Raw genomic sequence first — 27,984 nt, forward strand, 5'->3', positions numbered from 1 at the left:
GAAATTCTGCGGCGGCCAAACGAATTTGCGAGTCCGTTCTCAGGTCCCTCGGTAAACTTGGCTCGAGATCGGCCAACGGTTCGTCAATCAGTAAGTTACGGTCGACGTCCGGGCTTTACGAGCCCTCATACGTCTCCTTCGTCTTATCGGCGCACGCGAAGCGGACGAGGAATAAATCCCCTCTCCCCCGACCCCAACCCCCCATTCCGACCAAACTTTTGCCTTCCGGCCCCGTCGCCAAGTGTTTATACTCTCGACCGAGGCGAGAGAAAGAGGGAGAAAGAGAGAAGCGAAAGGAGGTGGGCGCGAAAAAGGAGCCGAGAGGCGTGGACACAATGCCGCCCTTTTACGGCAAGAAGCAGTCACCGTCGGCGTTTGAAAGTTTCCCCCTTGGAAAAATATCACCTTCTTACTCGGGGGACCAAATAAATGTAACACTGTTACCGCGAGAGAAGCCTGTCGCGCGTCGGCCTTTCCTCGGAAGGGCTCGGGCTCGATGTCTTCTCACCTCTCCCTTACTCCTCTAGAGAACTCGCGGTAAAGATTGTATCTCAACCTTCGCTCAGTGAAATCGGAATCCAATTTTGAAATTTTTACAACAATAAGAAAATTCCATATGTATGCGCGAATCGGTATGAATAATTTGCAAGATTAGTAATAAGATTGAAAAAAGAAACGTATTTTGCAATTAATATATTTGTAGATATTAAGGATAAATCAATCGTTTTCTCTGAGAAATTATTGCATTGAATGTACTACGAGATTGTTTCAACTTTGAAAGATTACATGGTAAAGTTCAATCGGGGAAGCGATTCGAAGTAATAGAACGTTATCATATAACCGCCGATGCGATTTATTTTCCAGCTTACGGTGGCAGGTGAGAAAACAACGTTAATAATAACGCATGTGTGTATGTTTCTGTGCTCGCAGTGGAAATACTCGATATTCCACAAAGTACAAATTGATTATAAATTGTTTGATCAATTACATATACACACAATCGAGAGAAATATTTTTCTCATCTCATCTCGTCAGCAGATTAAATTCTCAAAGCAGAGCTTTCGAAATTTACGAGAATAAAAAGATTAATCGTAAAATATATAAAATGTTGAAAAAATATTGTTAAATAATTCTTATTTGATCTAAATGATTAGAAAGTAAATAAACACAGCTACGCAGTATCCTGCAGCTATCGAATCGATAACGTTTTAATGTCGAAAATTATGGCGGGAGCGCGCAGGCATTAATCTTTGCTTGACGATTGAACGGTAATCGCGCTTATTTCGCGGTAAACATGCCAACATCAAACGAACCCCTTTCGAAACGCGCATCCGCTTCTCTTTATTTCCAACCCGCGTTCTCCTCTCCTGTATTTACCTCCGCTGCGTTAACGAGTTTCGCGTACTTCGTCCCAGCCTCCAGGCGCTTTTCATATCCCTCTACGCGATTCATGCGTGCCGCATCAAAAAACATCAACCCGTTTTTCGTTCTTTCTTTCCGAGCAATCGAGCGGGGTCGGTCTTCCATGTAGACCGTGTCGAGGACGAGGACGTTGCCGGGGTGTCGTCTTCCGGGCTGTTGCCTTGGAACGATACGGTATTCGAGGCGCGTGATGACGACGCAACCTCCTTCTCGGCGCGCTGCATCGGATCATCTCTCCCTCCTTTGCCCTCCTCTCTCTCTCTCTCTCCTCTCGCAAACCGAGAGTATCCCGTTTTATCCGCCCCCGCGCTCGTTTTATCTGTCTCGCTTCTGCTCGCGGATGAGCGGCGACGACAGACGCCGTTTCTCCTCGTCGATGGAACGAGGCGAAACCCTTTCGAGCGACGGCGCCCGCCTGGCTGCCTGCCTTTTAGGCGCCGGCGAACCTGCTCCCACACAATTGCATGCACACACACACACATACGCGGTACTCGATGAAGGAATGAGAAGAGGATGGCAAGTGGAAATAGCGAAAGCGAGAAGAGAGAGAGAGAAAAGGAGGGGGAGGCGAATGCGGAAAAGATTGAGTTCATCGCTGATTTTCTAGCTCGCGACGCGACCTTTCCTCTCTCTCTCCTTCTCACTCTCTTGTCTCCGGCCATAATCTCCCTTCGCCCTATCAATGATCGACCGAATTACAGTCGACACGGTGTAGCGTGCCTCGGATGCAGAGCGCGCACCTGTTGGCAGTTTAATCGCGTAAGCGGTTCAGAGAGGGATACGATTGATCGACGAGAAATTGCCGCGGCGATTACAAGGGCTTATTGTTTGTATTTGTTCGGCAACGATTAATCGTCGTTAACACAAATTACTCGCGAATCGAGTCAGATCGCAAGACGAAATATGAACAAAAAAAAGGACAGCGACTTTCTCGGAGGAAATATAAAATTGCAACATGAGACACGCGCGCGCGTTAAATGAGACGTCGTTCGCAACGCGAACATGTAAGAGCATCTCATCTCGTTTCCGGCAGAATCCAAATTTTCCACGGGGATAAAATCGCAGACAGCTGTGTCTCTCTTTCCCCTCCCCCCCACCCCTTCTTTCTCTCCGCGAAAGGTACTATTTCATCTACTTTCTTTCCAGTTGCCTTCCTGAAGATTGATACCAGAAATGATTCATTGCGACCATTCATTTCGCCCTTACGTTCCTTGGTATTCCTACTTTTTCCTTCCTTTCTTCAACCAAAGTTTTTCCTCCTTACACGGAAAAACTTTGTTCGTACATCAGTAATTGTACGTAAATGCAATCACGTACAAAATACAGGTGAGCATTTCCCTAACTATGTTTAATGTGTTATGTTATCGATTTGACGTTTCCAGTTGAAGAGGAGAGATATATTTCTTATAGAATTTTCACAAAGATATTCGAAGGAGGAAGGGAACGCGAGTCTCAGAAATCTGATTTAGAATAGAACAGGATATGATTTCATGAATCAGATTTCTGAATTTAACCATTTTATTCTGCACAGATTCTCTTATCGAGTCGGACTTCCAATTCAGAAGCTGGCAGCTTCATTTCCTCCAACATCTTTGAATATCTACCGAGGTTCTTTGAGAATCTAATTCATAGGTAGTCCTCTTTCCCTGGGAAAATCTTGCCTTTTCTCAAATTCTTTTCTAAATGTGCCTCGTAATCCATACTATTACTTTATATCAACGTAAAGAATCGATTGCGCATTATATATACATAAAATCGGAGAACCGTAACTTCTTAAACATATTTCAATCTGCCAATAGAAATCGATGATTCAATGAAAACTATGAAAATATTCGTTTATTGACCGAGAAAAATCCGTTGCGTGGGTTTTCTGGCGAAAGATGGTGGAATAAATATTTAATTTAGTAGCAATCTCGCGCGCGCGCGCGCGCTCTTAAAGACGAAGAAGGGCGCATCATTTGTCCCTCATAAATTTATGTCTCGCATCTCACCCTTTCTTCCTGCCGTTTATTTCTCTTACGAGCTTTCAGCACTGCTCTCTTTTATGCATTTATAAAAATTCAAGTGTTTAATAGTCGATTCTAAACGAAAAATACTAATATGTTTCGAAATATTATTTGTTCCAACATCTTTCAATTTTCGACATCTAATTTTTTCACTCGTTTCCTATTCTTCTTTTCTATTATTTATAATTCCAATGTATGCGCGAGAATCCACGATCCGGCGACGAGCGTTTATTAATCTTTGTCAACGTAACGCGCGACAACGAAAGATTAAGTGAGACAATTAGAGAATAATGAAAACGCAGACGGACAATTTTACAAATTAATGATTTATAACAAATATAGAAATTTATATCAAATTATTTCTTTACAAATTTGTCTATAATTTTATTACAAATCTAAATATATATACAAAAAAGTGAAATTAATCATTTATATATGATTTCCTTTCGTTTTCACATTTTTTTTTTTTTTTCATTATTTTGCTAATTTTTAATAAATTGCCTATCACAATATGCAAATACTTTTTAAATGTTCTGCTTTTGTATACAGAAGTTAATATTTATACCAAAAAATATTTTCTCTTTCTTCTCACACAAATATATATTTTAAAATATTGGAAAACGAGAATAGAAGTTGTTTTAACTGTTGTTTTAACGAATTGTAGAAATTATTAAAAATTAAACCATTACGTTATTATCTCGTTTTATTATTAAAATAACGGCTCGTTGCTGGGAAAAAAAAATATCTATTGTTATGAAAAACGCCGAGCACTTGGATGAAACGAGATCTGCTTTCAGGGAGCTTCCTAAACCATCGGAAAACCACTGAATGACGTGACGGCTTTTCTAAGGGCAACTTTAAGACGATAAAACCTTAGCGCCGTGTTTAAGCAGACGCCGCGCGCGAGAATTACAATCTATCATCTCAACAGACGCGCCCCGTTTTACTTCGAATGGATTAATAGCATTAGAAATGGAACGTGTTATCATTTCGCTAGTGAATTGTAAACACAATGCCGAAGGTATAAATTTCAAAATAATCGCGGACAGCGTTCAATTAATTCCGCAGGATTTTTGACGTATCGAATATCATCATTCACGTGTATATGTGACGAAGTTCTTATTCTTTTTTCAAAAATCTAATAAAAATGACTTGCTCAATTTTCGATTTAAACACCCATCAATCGTCCCTTAACAAGCACGGGCCTCTTTATTGCCAGGCGATCGATCAATACGCAGACGTTACGAAGGATAGAGCGAACGTCACCACTCGACTTCACGCGACGGAAAAAAAAAAGGCATGAGAGCATCCCTTGTCCGCGATTGGAACCTTCGGTGTAAACAGACCGCTGACAAATGATAAACAAGCGAAGCGTCGACGGTCTGCATCTTTTGCTCTTTCTTCGTCTCTAGGATCATCGTCATAAGACGCGTTTTCTCGCGTCACGAAAGACGTCGAGGGTCCAAAACCGTATACCACGCGAGGGTCGGCAGGTTTATTTGGAAAAGGACGACCCTCTTGAGAGAAAAGACGACGTTGAAGCCGTAACCAGTGATGGGGTTTTGTCGAAATAAATAAAAGGGGAAGGGGGACACTCGAGGCTGCATCGGAGCAGTATCACTTTGAAATTGTGACGTCATCGCGTGTACCCGAACAAAGTAATTGAAGGATAATTGCTTCGCATCGATTGGTTTGCCACAATGATATTAATGTAATTTTAATAACGTAATAATAATAATGAAAAAAAATATGTTGCAGTTTTTATCATATGAATTAGATTATAAATTTTTATACTCGGAAAATATATAATATTTTAACAGATCTTTATCTTTCTTTACAAATAATATGAAAAATTTTGTATCCTTGCCGTGAAGGAAATTTGTCGATTCTACTATGTGACATAATGACTTTGATTTTTCAATTCTATATATTTCCATTCATCAAGCATGTTCCTACGTAAACTCGAAATAAGCTACGTTATATTTGCGCATCATAATCTTTCGAGTAATTGTGTACATGAGAGAGACGTAATTACGGACCTTAACACCGTGGCAATATTTGCACGAATTTAATTTGCGTAAATACGAGATGTGTTATCAGTCTTTGGAATTTTAGACGATTATGATCATCGCGAACGACAAAAACGGACGGGTTGTAAAACTTGTGACAACGTAGAAATTCATTAAACGCGACGACGTGATAAAATAATAATAAAAATAACGTATATTTTCATACGTCTGCCATGAATTCCGGAAATTAATTGAGCCACAAAATTCGCGTAACAATTAAAAAATATTCGAGAAGAAAATGGTATAATATAACCATAATTAATTATAAAAAAATCTGATAACATTTTATACGAACATATATAAAATTACATGTTAACGGATCTTTTCATAACTGATTATGTATTTTTTTTAGTATTATATTATTTTTTCTGGTATATCACAGCAAATTTAATCGTCATTTAGTTCTATTAGATATTAAATAATAGAATTTGTAATAACGTAATATATTTGTTTATATAATAATATTATTTAATCAGCTCGGCGTAAATATGGAGAAAGATCGATATTAAATAATTAAGCGTAATAATAAATAATTGTGATTTTTTTACTAATTGCTAAATAATTGTGATTGATATCCAACTCAATGTAAAATAAAAAAGAAAAAAATGTATTCTAAATATATGTATATCATTTAAAATTTATTAATTTTTTTTTTCAATTTCTTTTGCAGATTTATAATAAGATGCAAATGACAATTGTTTAAGCTAAAGTCTATCAATCTTATTTCATGTTGCCCTGCCGTGGCCAATTGATTAGTGTTCATTTTTTATCACTAGAGCATATTGCATCGATACCCGTTATCCATGGCAACTATATATATATATATATATATATATATATATATATATATATGACGCAATCATAAATCGCCGATTTTTGCATATGCCTGCGGGCAGAGCATAGAGCGAAACAAATTCCGAAAACAAGATTGCTGTATATATATATATATATATATATATATATATATATATATATATATATATCCTATGAACAAAAATCCCTTGCTGTCGGGAGATTTATATTCGTTTGGGAAAGTGTGTTATACCCGTGTTTACGAGCGTACGATGCAGCGACGTAGGAGAGAAAATAAATGGTCGATCGAGAAAGAGTCGATATATATGGAAGGTAGCGCGGCAATATCGGGCCCCTACGACGTGTAAAAGAATCTAAACTAACGCGTATATAGTTTCATCTAAGTTATAAACAACATACGCGTTCATGTACGCCTCTCAAATTCTCAACATAATCGAAAAATAACAGAAGGAAGTAACCTTCAACAACCTTTAATACTTGTACTGCAAATATATAGAGCTTTAAGAATGTACGTAATAACTCGCAATTAAACTCGAGGTTAACTCTCGATTCAATTCTCGACGAGAAAAGTTGTATTTATAACACAAGAACATCCTCGATACAACTGTAAGATAATTTTTTTTCGATTGGCAAGCTTGAGAGAGTTTTCGACCGATATTTTTTTTCAATACGTTTCGAGTGCGAGAGATCGTGTTACAAATACAATTTGTCGATTGGCCTCGCAGTCTAATACAGTATCAAGAAAATACAAAGTCAACTTACATTAGGAGGATATCGCCGGGAAGGATATGGCAGGAGAAGGTGTGAATTTCTAGCAGAAAGAAAGATTTGTCCGCGGAAGGTCGTGCGTGCGTGCTCGCGAATCGGCCGACATTTTTTCCCCTACTCTGCCCGCCGTCGTACCTGCGTGCCGACGGGGACCGTGACGTCGGCGGAGAGAGGCGGAGATAGCCGAGCGCGGCCGAAGGCCATGCCGAGCGCGCGTACGTGACTCTCCCCGCCACAGTCACAGTTCGAGATCGGCCAGCGCGACGACGTGACGTGCGCGACATACGGTACGTGTCATTATAATCGGTCCGCGAAGTACGTAAGAATGCGTAATCTCGTTTAACGGTTTTCTCCATCGATCCCGATCTCCATCGATCGCGTGTGGTGTCAGTGAAGCGCGGCGAAAAAAAAAATAACGAACTGTGAACTAGGAACGAGAACGGTGTGAACGGTGAACGGCGAAAGACTCGTTTCTCGAGGAGAGTGAAAATAAGAAGAGGCAGCGAATACACGTCAACGATGGCAGATCGTCCCGCCTGTATCGCGATCGCTGTCCTGTTGCTACAGCTCACAGGTAAGCACATCAGGATATTCGGATCGTGCACGTCAGGATATCGCGCGATTAAACGTGAAATCCGTTATCGAAGAAATCTCGCACGCGGTTTCTCACCCGCAACCGTTCCTGCGGTACCGTTCACCGCGCTTCGGTGTAAAAAGTATGTGTGTAACTGTGTGTTTGTGTGTGTGTGTGAGATAGAGAGGAACGGACTACAAAGGTGAGGACGGGCACGCGAGTACACTCAGCAGGTGGTTAATCGTCTCGTACCGTTGCCGAATATTCGATAGGCGGTTGGATGAGCGCGCGATTAACGGGCGCTTCGCGAATTTGAATTTGACGCCCGCGCGCGCTTTCGTTTGAATTCGAAACGGTCGCTACCAACCGTCTGTCCGGCCTTTACCTGTCGCGGTACTCAGTTTCCTCGCTTTTGTTCCCGACGATACCGGCGATACGCGGCGTCCTGTTGCGCGTCTCGGACACGATTTCCTGACGGCCGATCCACACGCACAATTGCATTCTGCATGCGCTGAATTCGTCAGCGATGAATCATTTGCGTTTGCGTTTAAACGTGAATCATATCGAGAGAAGCTTGATGTCGGAGATATTGCAAGTGATCGATAGTTTATCTTTGAACAAATTATCGTGTTTTGATCAAATTTATTTGTGTAATATAAAATTGAAGCAGCATGTTTCGAGTATATTATCGCACTCAATATATCTTTAAAATCATTCTCTCATTAATAATATAAACAAGTTTAATGAATTATTTTCTTTGATATAATTATAGCAATAAATAGTTGGTTTTTAATAATTTTTCCAAAAAAGGTTTTATTGCAACAATTAAATCGATGTTTAAATATTATTTCGAAAATTAATTCTAAAACATTATACCGTAAAAGAATTTTGAGAAATCATTATACTTTTTTCAAAAATGCTTTATTGCAATAATTAAATAAATATATATTATTAAAAATTATATATTAGATATATAATAAAAGATTTTTAAAAAGATATATATATATATTATTTCATAAATTTTAAAAAAATTTTATATCGCAAACGAATTTTAAAAAATTATTGATCATCTCAATTTTGATTTCGTGTCCTTACAATATCCCGAAAATATAACAGATATTGATTCTTCAATTTTTTTTCTAATAAAAAAAAATACTTGGCAACTTTTCACGATTTTTCTCGCGATATCTCATCGGATATAATTTCTGTCGCACTTTTCGTTTCTGGATACGCGAGCAACAACCTTGAAAAGTTTCCGCAGTCTCGGATTCTTCTTAAGAATGAACTTGAAGAAGGGCTGCCCCTTCATTGTTGCACCTGTGCAAACGGATTCGTTCGGTGCACCTGTTAGAAACGACTGTGATGTTCTCTGGAAGAGGATGCTTCGTCAACAATAGAATGCGAGCGCTTAGTCTTGGCGAAGTTAAAGGGGCAGGGAGGGGGGGAATTCGTGGAAAAGAGACCTGTACATAAGTCAGAAGCGGTGGTCTATTGCATACCCCGACCACTTTTCTCGAAATTGCTCGTTCGACCTCGCTCGCTGGTGCTGGTACCTGACGTGAATCTCACGCCAAATTGCTGCGAAGAAGAGAGGCTCTGCTCTCTCTTCTCTCTCTGAGCTTTTCTTCTCGAGTGTTCTCTCTTTCGTTTCTCCATCGTCCGTTCATGACCCGCGAAGGTCGTCGTCGAACTGCGCGTTTTTTTCTTCTTCCTTTTCTCTTCTTTTCGTCTCTTATCTCGTTCTTTTTTGTCGCGCGGTCCGGTTTCGTCGAATCAACTCGAAACATCTCCTTTTCCTCTCCTTCTTCTCCTTCTCGCGTTGTCTCTTCGTCTTACACGAGCGTCGTCGCCCGTAATTTATAAACAAGCGTCGTACGAGAGAGAAAGAGGAAAGGGAGAAGGAGGATGCTGGAAAAGTACCGTTCGCTGATACGTTTCACTTTCCAGCGTTTACCTTACACGGTTATTCTCTTTGCCAGACGTGTTTCTTTCCCTTTCTATAGTAGAAACTGAAAGCCCCTTGATCGGCTCCTTTGATATACCTTTACTTATCTTTTTCTCTAATATTTGAGCAGCCTAAATCGTCGATAATAAAATCACGGAATGCATTTCATTAGAGAAATTTCACGCGAAAATAATTTAATTTAGTTAGCTAATAAAATGAATGTTTTGAACAATGTTAGAATCGCGCGTGCTACTTTTTTTTTCTTTTCTTTAAACAAAATTTAAACGTGACGATTTCGAATTGCATGGTCACGATAAGATCACGATAGCCTCACAATAGACGGATATATTTCCGTATGAATGGAGTGCGACGAGATGCCGAGCGATCACCTTACCCTTTAACAATGACGTATAGAGACTTCGAGTCTAGGATGGAAAAAAGTCGTGAGAGATGCCTGGACAGATAAAAGGGCTTCGCTTGATCTCTTTTCCCCGATTGCATCGTAAATTACAACGCCCCGTCACTCTCGATCGCGAGTTTCTCGCTTTAGACGACGATGGTTCACTCTTTTTTTTTTTTTCGTGCCATTTCATTGTCGCGGTCTGTTCGACGAACGTATAAATTATAGCGGTTGACGGTTACGTCTAATTGTATGGATCGTCGTTACGTCGACCGGGGCACGCTCGTCGTGAACCCCCTGGGAAATATTTGTACCAGGTACACATCGCCGAGACCTATGCTGGGCGAGATTGATGCGCGTGTCTACGGAAACTTTGGTGTCATCCGTCACTGTAGAACTTGTTCTGTCTTTTCAACAAAGCAGTACAATGATGGAAAAAGTCAGTTTATCAAATTCCTAAGGATTAATTAAAGAATGCGCGTGATTAGGTTGTTTTGAAAAATGAATTATACAGGATGTAATTTTAAACTGCAGAACAATAAGAAGAGATTATTGAAACAATTCTGAAAGGTATTCTTACAGAGATAACGATCATTTAAGAATGAGAGATTTTTATCATCGACACAAACACAATGACAACTTTAAATTTTAAAGAAGATGTTCAAGCGTTCTTTTTGAAAATTTACACAAGCTCTAAAACAAGTACAAAAACAAATTCATTAATATTAACGAATTCGAAGAATTAAATTGTATTTTGTGACATTTTCCTTATAATCGTAATATTCCTTTTTAATTAGATATCTATCACACGATGTCCATTTATTGTACAATACAGGATGCTCTTTCTGCAACGAATACACACATACACACAGTCAATGTTTTTCCACAATTTAATCACAAGTTGAGCGCTTTCAAATTTTCGACATTTAACAACTAGGTTGCCGAGAGAGAGAGAGAGTTCGCGTTTTCTTCCCCATTCCCTCTTCGTTATTTCTCTATTAAAGTAAACGCGCGGTAAACGATAAACTCGAATCGGTGGAGCGCCGGAAGAAATTCGCTATAGTGCATTTTTCCGCGCCGTATCTGATCATATGTCGAAAGAAAAAAATCGAGAAGAAAAGCAATAGGAAAACGCCGTGTCCCGTCGCGTTGGCGCCGCGATTATTTACGAGAAGAGAGAGAGAGAGAGAGAGAGATACGCGTTGATTATACGGTTATTGCGCCGCTCGCGACTAGGAGAAATGTGTTCGGCGGAAACACCGCGGCGCCGGTTAATGAGCCGCGGCGGTTTTTTAACGGACACAGTAAAACACGTAAAAACGAATTCAACCCTGCTGTTGCGTTGGGAGGAGAAAAGAGAGGGATCCTTAATGCGCGCTTCCCCCACCGTCAATAATTAGCGATCGTCTGTGAGTGAGAGGAAAAACTCCTGGGCCGAGAACGACGCGGAAACGAACCCGGCTCGGCGGAGCTTAAATACGGATCTTTTTGGCGGTAAAAGCGACCACCGGACACGCAACAAAGCGTCTGCTTTCGCTTATTGCTTCAGGGGACCGTCAGGCGTATTTTAATTACGATTCTAGCACGCGGTAATTTGTTTTGCCTCACAGCAGATCGTTTATAATAGTACCATTTGTAGCATGTTACTAGGGTCTCGATTATCGTGATTCTATTATTTGCAGTTTTGTTGCAAAAATTTATTTCGTAAAAAAAAAAATGAAAACATTCTAAATAGAGAAACGCGTGTGCGTTATAATATTTCTTATATTATCTACAATTTTTATTTACAGTTTTAATCCAAAGAGATACGTGATACGCGTTCGCGTTGATGGAAAAAAAAATTGCATACGATGTAATTGCATGTAATATCATAAATATCCGGTCGAAGCCTCTATTAAATACGCACCATTTGATATCGATTCGATTGCAACGAGTACTGCTTATCATCTCGATTTCATTTATCTCATGTGGTCATCGCGTTGCAAGCATTCGTGCCAGATTTCGTGCTATCGAATTGTTTGTGATGAGTCTGCGCAAATGGATGTTGCGTCGTGAGTCGTCAACAGGAAGTTTTGCTCGATCACGAAGCAACTTGTTTAACTAACGTAATGGAAGCCCTTTTTTCTCTCGGTCATGTTTTCGTGACGTTAATACAAAGTATTATTTTTAGATGAGCTGGTGGTGCAGATTTATATTTCTCATTTTGTATATCGTCCATTCTCGAGAAGGAGAAAATTCACGTTGTATATAAAATATATATGTCCTTGTGTAGCTTCTTCTCTTGTTATTTTTATCTTTCCGTCCTTGCTTTCATCATTGATTAAATAATTGTATATTATTTTATTATAAGAAAAGAGAAATTAACAATTAAATATTTAGCTGTGTTTCTTTTATATATATATATATATATATATATATATATATATATATATATATATATAAAAAATAATCGGATTCTGAAAAAAGTTAAAATAAATATTTTTGAGGATTTTTTTTATCTCGGTTCGACGACTCTTAAATTCTTTATCTCATGAAAGCGAAAATCCGGCATTAAATTGTTCTCGAGCACTGGTGATTTATCCTGCAGAGCGTAAGTAGCAGCGGTTATCCTTGGCGGATCATAATAAGTGACGCAAGGTTTAATGAGATAGTAAAACTCGTGGAGCGTGAGCGCACACAGCGCCACACGTTCGCTATTGCAATCGCGATTTTTTTCTCTGTTTTTATCGATAAATGGCTGCTTAGAGAGAGTTTTGATATATTTCAAAATTATATACCTTTATATACAGGCAAAACTTGCGATACTCCAAACGCATATTAATGCAACTCGTTTCTATGAAATTATAATTAACGTCTGTTAATTAACATTAAATAAAATAACGCGAATAAAGTTTGCATAGTCAGTATAGAAAGTGGTTATAAAAACGTAATGTGAAACGAAGTTATAGGTGGAGAAATGAGAATATTTAATACATTCGAAAAATAAATTTTTAATCAACATTACAAAAAACATTTTATATTAAGTATTTGAATGAAATTAATTTAATTATTAAATATAACGTAGAAAAATAATTATGAGAAAAAGGATACAGACACACATACGAGGGTGACTCAAATGAAAATCTTAAAAATTGCGATAAAAATAATGAACACCGTATCATTATCTTGTAAGGATGCAAAACCATTAATTTAAAAAAGTATCCTTCAGATAAAAAAAATAATACAATAGTATACAGATAGAAAGATGATACAATTGTATATTACTTTTGCTCAATAAATTATTTTAAAAAATTTTCAACGTTTTTATCTGATTAATTCTTTTGTGTATGTTTAAATTAAATATTTAAATAGAAAATGAAAAATAATTAAATATAAATAACGTTGCAATATAAAACGCGAAATTAAAATTACAGTAAAAATTATTCACAAACTACGTGTTATATTATTCTCGTAAAAAATCCCGTCTAAATAAAGGCCTTAAAAAAAATGTAAAAATCTAAAAAAATCTCTTGTTCTTCCGTTATAGTCAAGAAATTATCATGCGGAAAGCGCGTGATCTCGCGCGGAATAGCACGATAAAGACGTTACACATAATTGAATCGCGCGTAATTGAAATACGTGTTTTTACTGCAAACGTTTGCTGTATTCCGTCCGTCTATAAATATAAGCGTGCTCCTTTTTATAACGACGCGTATACGTCTGCGATATCGATCGTACGTTCGATATCGTCCAAGCAAACACCACCGTAAGAAAATAACGTACCACCTGTTCTCGTTTGCGTAGCGGGTGCAGACTCGTTGAAATGTCGTCTGTCTAAATCACCGTCGAGTCTGGAAATCCATTCCGATATCTTATCAATAGCAAGGCATTGCGGCAACCGCGGTGTTATCAGAGATCGCTTCAGAATCAGTATTAGTTGTACATGATTTAGAAAATTGTTCCGTGAACAATAATATATAAATATTATTAATAAAAAATAATGTAGCAAATCAATTTTATATAAAAGAATTATATAAAATATATATCTATAAGAGATAACTATAATTATCTCTAATTATGTAATTTCAGTAAAATAATATGCCTAGAAGTAACAAGATATATAATAAAACAAAATAAATGTGTAATAATTATTTGCTATTAATTATTAATTAAATATTATTATTCGCCACTGTAATTATTATTATTATATAACTGCGCAAATATGCATCGTGTACTCTATATGTCGCTTTATTGCAATCAGTAATCATAGATAATTGCAACATATACATTTGGCGTATTTCATCATCACAATCATTTATTGCTCCGCAAGAATTTATCTCGCCAACTGCGTATTTCGCGTGCTTTTTTTTCTCTCTCTCCTCTTTTATATACATCTTATGTATCGCTTACTCTGATCATGTTACTAGTGATTTACTAATCTTTCTGTGCGCTGACTCGTGTAATTTTTCTTTCAATTTCAACACCAATTGCGGTTGGCATAATTTAATTTTAGGAGACAAGAATTATAAAGATATCTCACAACTGACACATAGTTTCCCGTACGCTCGTATTACGACACGCAAACCTCGATTTATTTCGATGACTAAACATAGAATTGTATCGTGTTACGCAACAATGTAATCAGCAGAAATGTAAAATAACGCAAGTCACGAATTTGAAGAGTTTCTTCAAGATTTATATATAATATACAAAATAAAACGGGATAACATTTTCATGCACCTATGGCGCTCACTATTCTGGATAATAGAAATTATTTTTATATCGATATACATCTTATCTCTCACTCACTATTTTTCGATAACAGAATTATCTCTCACGAGATATTTTAATCATTCGATTCTTGGACGTGGATATTATGTTGCCTTCCTATGAGATAGTAAGTGAATATTCGCGCAATAAAATGCATGAATGGAGATTTCGGGATGCTTCTCGTTCGAGCGTCTATACAACGACGAGATGAATGAAGCGATGATTGTGTAGCACCGCGTATTCGAGACACGAGACTTGTTAAGGGATTCGATTACGGAACCAGGATTAACTAGTTAAATACTCGTCGTGAATTAAGACTACGCTTCGTCGAACGAGGAACGACGTGCTGAAATAACAGCCACTGTTATTCAAACTATCTCTCTTTCGTGATCTCTCTCGTATCTCGCAGCTCGTCTCTTGAAAGGGAAAAATATGCTTTTGCATCGTCGAGAACGCAGTCGCGTTTACAATGGTTCATAAGAATAATAGACACTGATATGATTGTACAAGAATGTTTTCTTTCAGAACTGAAAATCTACGGACACGCCGCTATCTTGAGTCTATCTTTACACAAACACTTAAAATTTTTGTCGATTAGAAGATTAGAGTTTCTCAACTTGACCGAAAATCTAAGAGAGTGTTCTTAAATAATTTGACAATAATTATATATATATATATATATATATATATATATATATATATATATAAATGTTATATTTAATAGGAAGAATAAAAAATTATATTATTAATTAATATAATATTTGCTACATTGAAATATGACAAAAGAGATTAATACATTAATTTAAGATAGATTTTATCTAGAGTTTTTACTCGTGATATCTCGCGTTACACATGACGAAATCGATATCGTGATTAATCCATAACTAGTAAATATTGGACAGTAAATTTTTACAACCGTGATTAAAATTTGATCCAGACATGGGTAAACTTTCGTTTTTACATTGTCGTAAAATGGCGCATAGTAGGCCGTTTTCGGTGAAATAATTCAACGAGCAACCCGCCGCCGGGTCACTTTTACGATCGGCCGTTCATAAAAGGGACAAATTACACTGCCGCGAGGCATCGGCGTCGCGTCGCGTTTCGTTCCCGCCGCGACTCTTCCCGTTTTGCGAAATTATAAAAGTCTCGGTCACGTTGTTTTCGAAAAAAAAAAAAAGAAAAAAGAAAAACCTTTATCATGGAAATGGGGTTTAATTAAAGTATTCCCGACCGCCCAGATGGCGAACTCCGTTCCGGCGCGCGCTTATTAAAAGAAAACGAGTCCCGTGAATGCGGAGAAGAGAGAGAGCTCTTCTCGAGCGGACGCTTCGCGAATTAGCGGCGCCTCTCGTAACTCGATTTGTCCCGTGCGTGTACTTTCGTCGAGCGATTCTTCTCTTCCGCTCGGGAAGCGTTAATTACCGACGTATATGGATAGATTTGGAAAATGAAATTTGTTGAATTAATTTTATACGAAACGCATAAAAGTATTTGATTGTTTTGCTATATCTTTCTGTTATTCGTTGTGCGTGATTGAAATTATTAGAAAGAAATAAAACAATATACTAATTCTAATATATATATATCATAAAGGAACTACAAATTTGTGCGGAATCATATTTTGGATTTACGTGCGTTAAAAAATTACACACAGTCCTCGATAATTATTCCGAAACTGTATTTTGTATCGGACTTTAGGTTTGACTATGCGCAATCAGAATTAACAGTCATGTAGGGCATTTCCAAATTACCTCGGGGATTCCGAAACTAATAACCGTCTCTTGCTTCGGCGCAATCGGATTCGAAAAAGCTCATCGAAGCAACGGAGGCAAAATGGAACAAAACCGATTCAACCATATCACTTTCATTCACTAAATGTTGCTCAAACTGTGTAATCTGTAAAACTTCTTTAATTAAACGCCTAATTAATCGTATAATTATACAATCATTGAACTCCTCTGTAGTTTCAAATTGCTTCAATAATCTTTTTATAGTCTGTTCATAATAGTGTCTAGTATTATAGACAGCTAATTAATTTTTTTTTTGTCAATTAATTTCTTTGCTCAAAAGTATATAATTTATTTATTTCAAAGACAATTATTTGCATTATTTTTTATTATCACTACATATTTGTATTATTTTTAAATTATTATGTGTAACTAAGCTAAAATTTAATTCGCAAAAATTTATCCGTCAATTTCATCAAAGTTATTAATAATTCTGATCAAAGAGTTTGTAGACGGAAGTCTATAAAAAAAAAGTTCGAGTAATCTTCCGGGACACTTTATAGTGAACTACCTCACCGTATGACGCGTATACGGGATCCGACTAGAAATACGTGAAAAAGGAAGAGGGGAAGGGAATGTGTCAGTGCGATATTTTCGTTCGCGACGAGGGGTAGAGCCAAGGAGGAAGGGGAAGAAGAGGGTAAAAAGAAGCGGATCCCGTGCCTTGGCCGTTTTTTGTGTAAACCTGTTTTGATGTTCTGCCTGCAACCTGCTTCGTGCACCTGTGCGCGGACAAAGAAGGCCCCTCTTCAACGTCTCGATGGACCACCTCGCGCCTCCCCTTTGAAGCATCGTGTCGTGTGCTTGACTACCGTTACATCGGGTGTCTCGCAAATTACATACTAATATTATACACGAAAATTATTTAAAAATTTTATCAGAAAATCGGAAAGTGGCCGGGTCTTTTTGAATTTTGCTACAGATTGCCGACAGAAGTTGTAATTGCATTATAAACTTTGAAATGCTCGCATCAACAAATGTAAACAAACTTTGGAAACTCGAGGCAAATTAGAGGCATTAGTAGGAATTAGCAAATATTGCCGAAACTGGGATTAATTTGTAAATATTTTAGAAATGGAGAGAGAGAGAGAGAAAATATCAAGGAATTATTCCTTCACATATATTTTGTTAAAAAAAATTCTTCAAACTTCCTACGAATATATTATATACAGAATTTATATATATATATATATATATATATATATATATATATATATTGCTTTGTACAATAAATTATCACTTAATACATTATTGTAATAACAGAAATAAAATTAATGTATTAATTCTTCGACCTCAGTTCGATCTGCTTCGTAAAAACGGACTCGTGTAATTCTTTTCGTGAATTTTAAAACCGTAGAATCCATCGACAACGTTCTTCGGCTCGAATCACTCATCGATGCCGAAGCCTTATCTTCCTTGCAGCAGTAAACGGCTTTAAAGTTACTTTACGGAAATCGGAATTTAATCCTAGCTACGGCTTTTCATTGTCTCGATGTGTTCTTTTTTTTTTTTTTTTTTTTTCAAAGACCCGGTTGCAGCTTTCCGGCTAGCGCTTTCTTTTGACCATTCATTCTTTTTTCTCTTCAAGAAATTACGTGATGACGATCACTGAGCGAAGAAGAGCTCTAGTCTTTGTGTTAGGCTATCCACCTTGCTATTCGACCTTAATGGGAGTTAAGGTCCGTCATTAAAGCGGTAGGTCGGCCGTGACTCCCTATACCCACTCGGCCGCGCTTCCGTTAGGTTCGTTTTCGCGTGAAGTAGATTAGAACGAGCCGGGCCCCTGGCATCCCGGGATAACGATCCGTGGGAATTGGACTAGCGGGTTAAGGCGGTGCGGTGGCGATAACGATGACGACGTCGACGACGTCGACGAGTTCGGCGACGGCATTGCTCGGGTTTCGGGCCGTCTTATTCCATCGTCGGTCGTTAAACCCGCTTGTTGTCGCGTGAAATATGGGTATGTCGCGTCGCTGAGTTAAGTTATGCCGACTCACGTGTCACCTGACGCAACCATCTGTGGATGCATCTCTTCGCGTATCGAGTTCAGACTGAGATCATTTTTTCGTTCCTGGATATACGAATATACTATGACTTTATAAGAACCAATTGGTATCTTTCTATTCTTTCTTAATCGTCTTATATACAATATAGTTTAATATCTATTTTTTTAAAAGGAGAGGGAAGGAGGAGGAATTAAATTAAATGCCATTAAACATTTAAAATACTTTATAGGCATATCGCAATTTTTCTTTTTGCTTTAAGAGCGAGTAATTTTTTTTTAAATATATTTGTTTTAAATGGAGAAAAAAATAACATAATTATTTTAATTGAAAATTTATTTATCTTTAATGCAGCAGTTTTTTTTATGTGCATTGACAAAAAATTTTATTTTTGGAATTATTTAAATGCGTTTTAAAATTAATAGTAGATAGTAGCTTATGTAAAAACGAGAAATGTTGTTGCGGACTTTGCAAACACCCTGTAGTATAACTGGGCAGCCATATGACGTTCAGACGGAAGGAAGTAGTCCCGTCAACCGTCACGTTTTTACAAATATTTCAATCGATGCCTCAATGCTGTTGGCTCTACGGAAAGTCACATTTATTTTTCAATTTCCCGTTACACACATCACGGTTTATTTATAAATCATCGGTTTTTATCATTGTTCTCAAGTTGCAATAATACAAAATATCTCGCCTTGTCATGTAACATTACAATTGATAAATAGTTGTGTTGAAAATTTGAGATCGCAATCGCTATTTTTATACTCTGATCGTGAAACTGGAATCTTCCGTATATATATATATATATATATATATATATATATATATATATATATATATGTTTCTCTCTAATGTTATAATAGCCGGAAGTAATGATGGGAGTCGTAAGAAACGTATAATTCGTGAAATGAGAAACGTCCACGACGAGATGTAGGCGTCGTGTTTCAATTCAACAGCGCGTTAGATATAAACGACGCCGTCATAATCATTCGTCTCATTTAAACTTTCTTTCCTCTCCCTCTTCTCCCTTTATACGCCTGATTATCAGCGTCATTTGCATCCGTATATGCGACAGCGTCGCGGTTAAAAGGGCGTTCTTTACGAGCGGACGAGCGTCGTGCATTCAAAATCCTCGACACATTGCTATCGTTATTTAAGAGCAATTATCGGCAAAGTGTCTGGTCACAGAAACCAAACGATTAATCAGCCTTGAATCTCGCTGATTACTCGCGCGCGTGCGGAACATTTCCGCAACTATCACACATACGCGCGACCGTCCGCTGCTGCACGCTGCAATTCCGCGTTAATAACTCTTCCGCTTTTCTGCGACGTAGCAACGTGCGCAATTAACGTTTCATTTTTTTCCACTGGATGCTTCGAAGAGCGTCGAAAATCGATCCAGGTCCCGGGTCGTCGCAATTGCAATAAGCTAACGGTCATCGAATACATATATCGAGCAAAAATACAGACGTGTATCTTTGATCATCTCGATTAGGTTCCCTCGGTTAGTTTCGCTCGTATCTTTTATAAGGGAAGTACGCGCGCGGGTTTTTCTTTCTTTTCTTTTCTTTTTTCTTTTTTTTTCTTTTTCCAAAACCAGATCGAGTGCATCGAACGAATACGTTCGAAGAGGATCTGTGACGTCCGATAAATATTTATCTCCCGCCGTGGGCTTTATTAGCGGCAAATATTTGGTCGTGTTTACGGCGCCGGGAGCGACAAACAGAGAGTATACCGGAGAATCCGGACAGAGTAAAAGGGGAACTCGAATTTCTCTCTGTGTGTGCCGCCCATAAACGGACTCAACCGAGCGAATAATTTATTACTCGCTGAGCGTGCGCGGCGAGATTTGCATAAAGCAGGGGTTTTCGCGCGCGAATCGATCGCGATATCGAGCACGATATTCGCTCTCGCGTGTTTGGCACTTGTGCGGATGTATTACAGCGCTTACGCACGCGTCCGTTGTGATAATGCGATAATGCTTTCGCTTAAAGTCGGGGAAGAGTATAAACATCATAAATCTCGACAGATCTTTTATTTCCTTGGAAATGAAAGAATGCATCCTGTTAGTAAGTCACAATTGATTAGTATTGGAATTGGTGATATCGCAAGAATTGCAAGCCAAATTACTTAATTTTTATGATGGATGTAAAAGAAACACAGGCTTTCGCATTATTTTACGCGTGAGAAAAACATGTATATAGATAATATGTATAATTGTCCACAAGTATGTTTATCCGTAACTGGATATTCTCTCCTCCCACCCTCCCGTGGATAATTGTATCTGCGGCCGGCTTTAATATTGCATCCTTAAACAGCGCTGATTAAACGCGTACGCTCTCCGCGTCGAGGCGCGCGATCGATGAGATTAATAAATTAGCGCGTCGTTTCGCCGCTCGAACGAATATTGCAATTATCGAAAATGCAACGGCATACGCGGGTGCGTCGTATTACGAGCTCGTGAAAGCGGGTTGTATCGCGTGCTGCGAATGATTAAAGGATTCGATTTCTCTCTCTCTCTCTTTCACCCTCTCTCATCTCATCTCGTTCTCTCTCTTTCTCTCGTTTGCGTTGCAACAATTGACTGATCCTGACGATTCGTTCTGATTATCTTGAATCGCTTGGCGCTCCACTTTCTGAAAATTGCGAGTGCGCTCGAAGCGATCGATCGATCGTATTTGCGCAATCGGCGCTGATCGCGCGAAACTACCTGGCTGGCGGTATAAAACCGAGTATTTACCGTATTTTTAGTTAAAACCGACGTCCAGCGCAACGTATGGGAATGCGTTTTTTTTTTTTTTTTCTCTCTCTTCTCCTGATATATGTATATCCGGCACCATTTGAAGTACTTTGCGTACGATAGCTATTTTATTGTCCACCTATGAAATAAATTTTTACCCATGTCGCGACGATATTTTTCTTTTACGATTTAAGTAAATCGTATCTTTTTTCATTTTCTTTTTTTTTAAACAGAATGTTTTTTGTATTTTGCCGCATATTTTTAGAACAATATAGACATGTAGAACTTTTTTTTTTTTTTAATATTACATGTGTACGTATAATATTGAAAATTGTATCTTTTGAACATTATTGCGATTAACATTTATTTACAAGTGCATTTTTTATCCATACAAAATATAATTTAAAACGCAGATTTCTTTTGCAATTAAGTTTTTGGAAATGTTTGCAGTTCTCTCTATTCGATTCATCGAAGCGAATCTTTTGAACACATTTTTTCCAATTTATATAATACTTGCTTTGCAAAGGAAATTATACCGTATTGCGCTATCGCATCTTAATTCCAAGGGATATATTTGAATAGAGTCTGCAATTGTGTGCAAAGGAAGGGCAACGATCTATTTGATCTTGGGGGACAAACATTTGCTTTGGCTACGACTGGACGCTCGATAGAGATAGAAGGGAGGGAGGGAGGGAGGGGATTTTCTCCTCGTTGAAACGTGGACGACGAGGTCGGCTTATTGTAATTAATAACCGCGGAGTGTGTGTGCGACGACCGGGTAAAGCCAGCAGAGTCATTTCGTTTGAATGGACCGTAATTCAGCGTCGTTTCTTCTGAATAGGGCTTAATTCTGGACTTGCGCGTCAGCCCGTGTCGCGCGTCTTCCGCAACGAGATTGAAGAGCGAGGCCCACATATAGGACATTAAGGGTTGATTTTGATGGATTACTGCTGTCGTACTCGTAGAATTTCAACGAATCCCGCGGGGTCGCGGATGCGTTCTCGTCGTCGACGACTCGACAGAGAAATGCACTCAAGCATGTGCCGCTCGCGCTCGCGTTTCTTCCCCCTTCTTTCCGCTCTATCTTTCCCTCGATAGCGCCGGATAAGCTAGCCAATTATCTTTTTGTAATGCTTAAAGTTCTCGCTGTTAACGAACTTGTGTTATCGCGGCGATCAAGAGGCAATTTCCTCATCCGCTTGACCGCGTAAATACTTTTTGACTTTAAATCGAGTTAAAGATGCCCAACATGCAGCGCGCATTAAATCGACTTTATTATCGTATCGCATCGAAAAAGAATAAGAGCCATTTACCTTTTTTCTTTCTTCTAAAACTTTTTTGAAGTATATAACGCCACCGTTACGTTTCACCTTTCGATTTTTATAGACTTATTTTTATATGTCACAAAAAAATGGCTTTTTTCTTTATCTACATTCTGACAAAGATAAATCATTAGGTATTAACGAGAAAAAGAGAGAGGGAGAGTATTATTTGAAAGGGAATTGATATATTGAATGAATTTTATCAAATGAATAAATTCCATTGATGTCGTCTCCATTTTGTGTATGAAATTTCTTTAGAATTTGAACAAAGCGCAGCTTTACTTGTGTGACAGTAATTGTTTCATTCGAGAATATCAAACGTCACTCGATATTAATTACGCTAGTACTAATTTTATTAATGATGTTTTCTCTGCTTCTCTTTAAATATATTTACAGTCATAATTTAATAGGAAAAATAAATGTACGTAAAATCAATGTTGCAGTTTGTCTTTAAAACTCATAATTTTTTTTCTTTTTGAAGAGATAATTGAATTTATGTAAAATTTTTAAATCTTAAGACGCGATAGTCAATAAGTTTTCGAAGGATCGCGATATACATATAAACGTCGCTGCATGTGACCGGTACTCAGATTATGACAACACATGCTCCTGTTTACCATATCCATGTATATTTATGCTTTCGCGGGCTGGCGAGTAGAGAACACGTGTTTCCATCCGTAAAACTCGGAAGTTCGTAAAAGTCTAACGAGTGTCGTTTGTGCGGTGGCAAATTTTTTCGGCGGACGCGAAAGGAATGGCGAAAGTTTTCTCCTTTAAGGGTGGAGCCGCTGAACTAAGTGGCACGATCGTAAATTATACAAGCGACACTGAAAAGTGCGATAAATTTTCTTTTTCAGAAAAAAACATAGTAAGAGAGTCCCCTATTATTATTTCACATTAGAGAAATTATCAAGTGATAAAAGATCGGTTCAGTTGAAATAATATTTTATATCAAACTTGTTAATCAATTTCTATCTTTAAAAAACAGCTGCTATAATATTATTATTTTAATTTCTTATATTATTATATCTTTTTGATACAATTTATATTACATACAGTGTCAGACAATGGAATAGACAAAAAGAAAGCATTTTACTTGTTATTAGAATTTTAATTAAACACCTAACACTCCCCTATTCTTATTAAATATCGATCAGAATGTCAGACAAAAATCCAAGTTGCGAAGCATCTACGGAGAAAAACAGACGTTGGAACATGTAACACCGGCGGCGGGTATAATTTCGTGGGAGCACATATGACGCGCGTGAAATACGAGTCCGCGCCAATTAAGTTGTTTGCCCACGCGCTAGTTATAACTGCGTGCAAATAATTCATTAACGGATGTGGGAGTGTGGTATATCCTTCTGTCGAGAGGAACGTTGGATGGACCACCGAAGTCAGCAGGTGGTTTATAACATCTGCAAGAGTCAACTTTAAGCTCTTTTAAGCTATTACGTGAATCGCTCACGTAATGCCGTGTTGCGAGTTTTGGTGCACTTACCGCCGGCTTAATTCGTCCCGCAGAATACTTACGGGTACTATCGGATTTTCCAAGTAACGCCGATACCCAATCCACGATGAAAGGGATGGGAGCAAATAATTGAATTTAGATTGAAGGGTTGTTGTTTCACGACGGTGTCTCCTTCTCGACGTGTCGGAGTCGTCGATTAATTTGCGTGGCTTCTCTGGCGCGCGCTTTTGAATCCTCTCCCCTTTCGAAAGAGGGTTCTTACTTACTACGTGCCTTGTAAGTCTTCGACGCGTGGAAAAATACTGTCGGACGATTTTGCATTGTGCTTTCTCTCTCCCTCTCTTTTTTCCATCAGAAGGACGTTTCATTAAGCAAAGTCGCGATTGCAAACGACGACGGAAAAGCGATTTAAATGTTTTCGCAGGTCTTCGATATTCGCGTATTATTGCAAGACTTGACACGATCGCTTTGTTGGTCTCGAATGAGAAAAAAGTCGATAAATTAACAGAATTTTTTAGTGCGTACGCTTTCATAAATGCGTTAAAATGCTTATTAATTAATGTATATAAACGGATCGAAGCACGCGTAGTGTCCGATTTTATAATTCAACGAGTACAATGACCCGTTCGCATTTCGCGTCATCTCCCTAATGATTCCGATCGTGGCACATCATCACTGAGTTGGCTTTCATAAGAGGGAGGAAGTGCAGGCATTGAATATTATAGATGATGAGACGTGATAAAAACGCCATCGTGGCCGGGCGATGATTTTCTGTACAACAATGCCGCGTACAAACGCATTGGCACACGCGATATAAAAGTGCGCTTCACAAGAGAGAAAATGACTTCCGCAATTTTCCCTTGCCTTTGGAAACCGCGAAAACGCGCGTGTTCTTCGCATCGCGAAAGAAGTGCGGTAGAGGTAACCACCAGTCTCTCGTCCATTATTTTCCTTTTTCTTTCTTCTTTTTTAGATTGCGGAACGAGCCGAGTCGCGCGAGTATTTACGGAACCCGCGTACGTTATGAATTATTAATGTTCACTCGGTTCACAATCGTACACGTCGGAGGTATACGTCGGGCAGAATAAAGCATTTTTCATATCGCGTAAATTACGCGTCGCGACGCGGCGCATTCTCCGGACGGAAAACGTTAACAACGATGTATGTAATTACAGAACCGTTCGTTCAAAAATACTCGGGGAGAACGTAAACGAGAATTCGAGGTTTTTCCCGTTATTTCATAGCCGCGCGAACTGAATTATTTCGGTTGCTCTTTCGGAATTATCCAAACAGTATTTCTGATATGCGAGAGTTTCTGGCGCGATTGAAAATATCCATTTGTTTCTCTACAAATTTTTTATGAAGGAACGCAGACTTTGCTTTTCGTACACACATACGTTATGTAACTTTGCGCGCTCGTGATATACTTCGCAGAATTAAAAAAGCCGTCGTATTTAATAATTCTCTCATTAGAGAATCGATTAAGAAAAGCCAGAAAAATAATTCTCATATTTTGCATCGCATGCAAGTATGAATTTTCGCGAACATTGATGATCAGTGATGTGTTATTGTATACCGATAAACGTGAAAAATAGATTTCATTTATGTTAATCTGCGCCACTTTACTTTTTTCAGAATCAATAATATGAAATTCTAATTGGATATAGATAATCTATAGCTACAGTAAATAAATTGGAATTTATGAACAATTCAATTTATCTTTTATCTCTCATGTGTTAAAATTGACGTCACATACTTTGTTATTTTTATTATAAGTTTATGCCAATATTTTTATCACGCTCTTTGTTGCTTTGAAATATTTTTTAAGGTAAAGATTAATGATATTATCGAATAATGATGTGAACTGATTGAAAATTTTTCTACGCAAAATTTATTTTACTGAAATAAATGTCACCTGATTTCAATATTGTAGAGTGGTTTAAAATAGGAGACATTCATTTATACTTTTTTTCGAAAATAATATTTTTAATAAATTCCCTCTTAAGAAATAATTAATAGAATAAGAGATAAATTTTGAATTTTTTATATACACAAAAACTAAAGAAAATTTTATACTAAATTTACTTATATATAATAATATGACTTCGAAAAAACATTTTTGAGAAATGAGTTTTATCAACGCGTTTTTGCAATATATGTAAAATGTATTCAAATTGAAAAGGGTTTTCTTATCAATTACATATATAAAGGATATAATAATAAAAAGCAATATAAATTCCCGCTAATAAACTAAATTAAACATTTATATAAAATTGTCCAGTTTTATTGATATGTTTATATTTACGTTTTATCATACACGCTGTATTACCTCAGCAAAAATGTATTGCAATTAAAAACACTCGATCATGCTCATTCCAATCTAGTGTGTGATTTATAGAAGCGTAATTGTACTTGCAAGCAGCGAAGCTGAAAGCTCGCGCGTATCGCGGGCATTGCCGTGCAAATCGAGCCGAGTCAGGGGTCAACCCATCGAAATCCCCGAAGAGCAGCCAGGCGCAATTTTGTCGTGCGATTAATGACGGTCACAATAATGGATTGTAGGTATTATTCAAGAGATAGCGCGGTTTCAAGGCGAACCGGACGCGCACTTTTTCCGCAGGACATTATCGGGTCAGAATAAAGTCCTTTATATTTTTGTTGAAAAATAGATTCTCTATATTTATATGATATACTTTTTAAGAATAACAATTTCATAAACAAAATTTTAAAAAGATAAATAAATATATTATACTTTATGGGTATCTTACGTTTCTAATATAATTCCCTTAAGTTACAGGCAATTAAAATTAATTTATATCGAAGGATTTAATAATATAATATTAAATTTAAATAGATACTATTTAAATTTATCATTGTGCGAATCATATGACATGCAATTGTCAGTCAGTCATTATGTGAGCAAAAATAATGATACAATGACAGTTATTAATTTTATGATGTTAGATTTAATTGAAAAATTTCGACTCATTTTTTTTTTTTTCAAATGTCAACTTTTTTTATTATTATATAATAATAATAGTATTCGTGAGAATATTGCTAGTTAGGACATTCCTTCGTATAATATCCATTTTAGGCGAGAAGTGAAAAGCGAGAAATATACATCTGCGACGTGGTGCATGCACTTAAGACGTACAAATGACGCAATCGGCCCGCAACGGTGGTTGCGCGCCGGCTTGCCATAACACGCCTAGCTACTTGGATTTAAAGCGAGAACAAAGCGCGTGTAACTCGAGTAGAGCCAGGAAATCTCGCGATTTCTATGCCTTTCTCAGCCTCTTCGCCGAGACTCAACCTACACCAGTTGCGATTAGCAATTCTATTCCTTATTCTTCCATATCGTAATGTGGAAGATTGTGTGTGTGTGTGTGTGTGTAAATTATACGTAAACCACTTGTGGTACACGCATAATTTCCAAGTGGCTGACTAGACAAATTAAAGTTTTAACCGCTCGTCTGCGCTTGCCTCTGAAATTTTCGTTAAAATGTTCGTAATTGGCTATGGTAATGAAAATGAATATGTACTTATAATCTGCCAACAATCGCGCGGTATAGTTTTTAAATTATTTGAAATTATATTTCAATTTATTTGTTTAGTTTTTATGGATATTATATTCGATGGGCTTTAAAAATTTATACCCATTTATTTTGCAATATAAATATATTCTGTATTGATCTCTTATTTTAAAAATCAGCTCAGGTTAGAAAATTAAATGATTATTTTTTTTAATAATTGTTATCCATATTTTATTTATTTATTTGTTAAACACCTGCTCATGTTTAAAATTAATGTGAAAAATTAAAACATATTTAACATTGTATCATATGGTAAAAATATTGAGCTCGAACATTTTTTTTTTTATTCACGGAAGCTTAATTTCATCATTTTAACTTC

At 37.5% G+C, this 27,984-nt stretch overlaps 2 protein-coding genes across 6 annotated transcripts in view; one reads left to right on the plus strand and one right to left on the minus strand.

Annotated features, from left to right (window-relative positions):
• LOC126857641 (uncharacterized) overlaps positions 1-11,921 on the minus strand; it is a 63,009-nt gene extending 51,088 nt beyond the window's left edge. The window contains exon 1 of the mRNA XM_050607287.1: positions 11,904-11,921. Coding sequence (XP_050463244.1) covers positions 11,904-11,906 — 3 coding nt within the window. The 5' untranslated portion in view covers positions 11,907-11,921. The remainder of the gene's footprint in view (positions 1-11,903) is intronic.
• Positions 7,327-27,984, plus strand: part of LOC126857564 (fasciclin-2) — a 90,907-nt gene continuing 70,249 nt past the window's right edge. For all 5 annotated transcript variants that reach the window (XM_050607137.1, XM_050607139.1, XM_050607138.1 and 2 more), the window contains exon 1: positions 7,327-7,652. In XM_050607137.1, the coding sequence (XP_050463094.1) occupies positions 7,598-7,652 (55 nt within the window). In that variant the 5' untranslated portion in view covers positions 7,327-7,597. The remainder of the gene's footprint in view (positions 7,653-27,984) is intronic.

This window comes from Cataglyphis hispanica, chromosome 22 (genome assembly GCF_021464435.1).
Source record: "Cataglyphis hispanica isolate Lineage 1 chromosome 22, ULB_Chis1_1.0, whole genome shotgun sequence".
Taxonomy (NCBI): Eukaryota; Metazoa; Arthropoda; class Insecta; order Hymenoptera; family Formicidae; genus Cataglyphis; species Cataglyphis hispanica.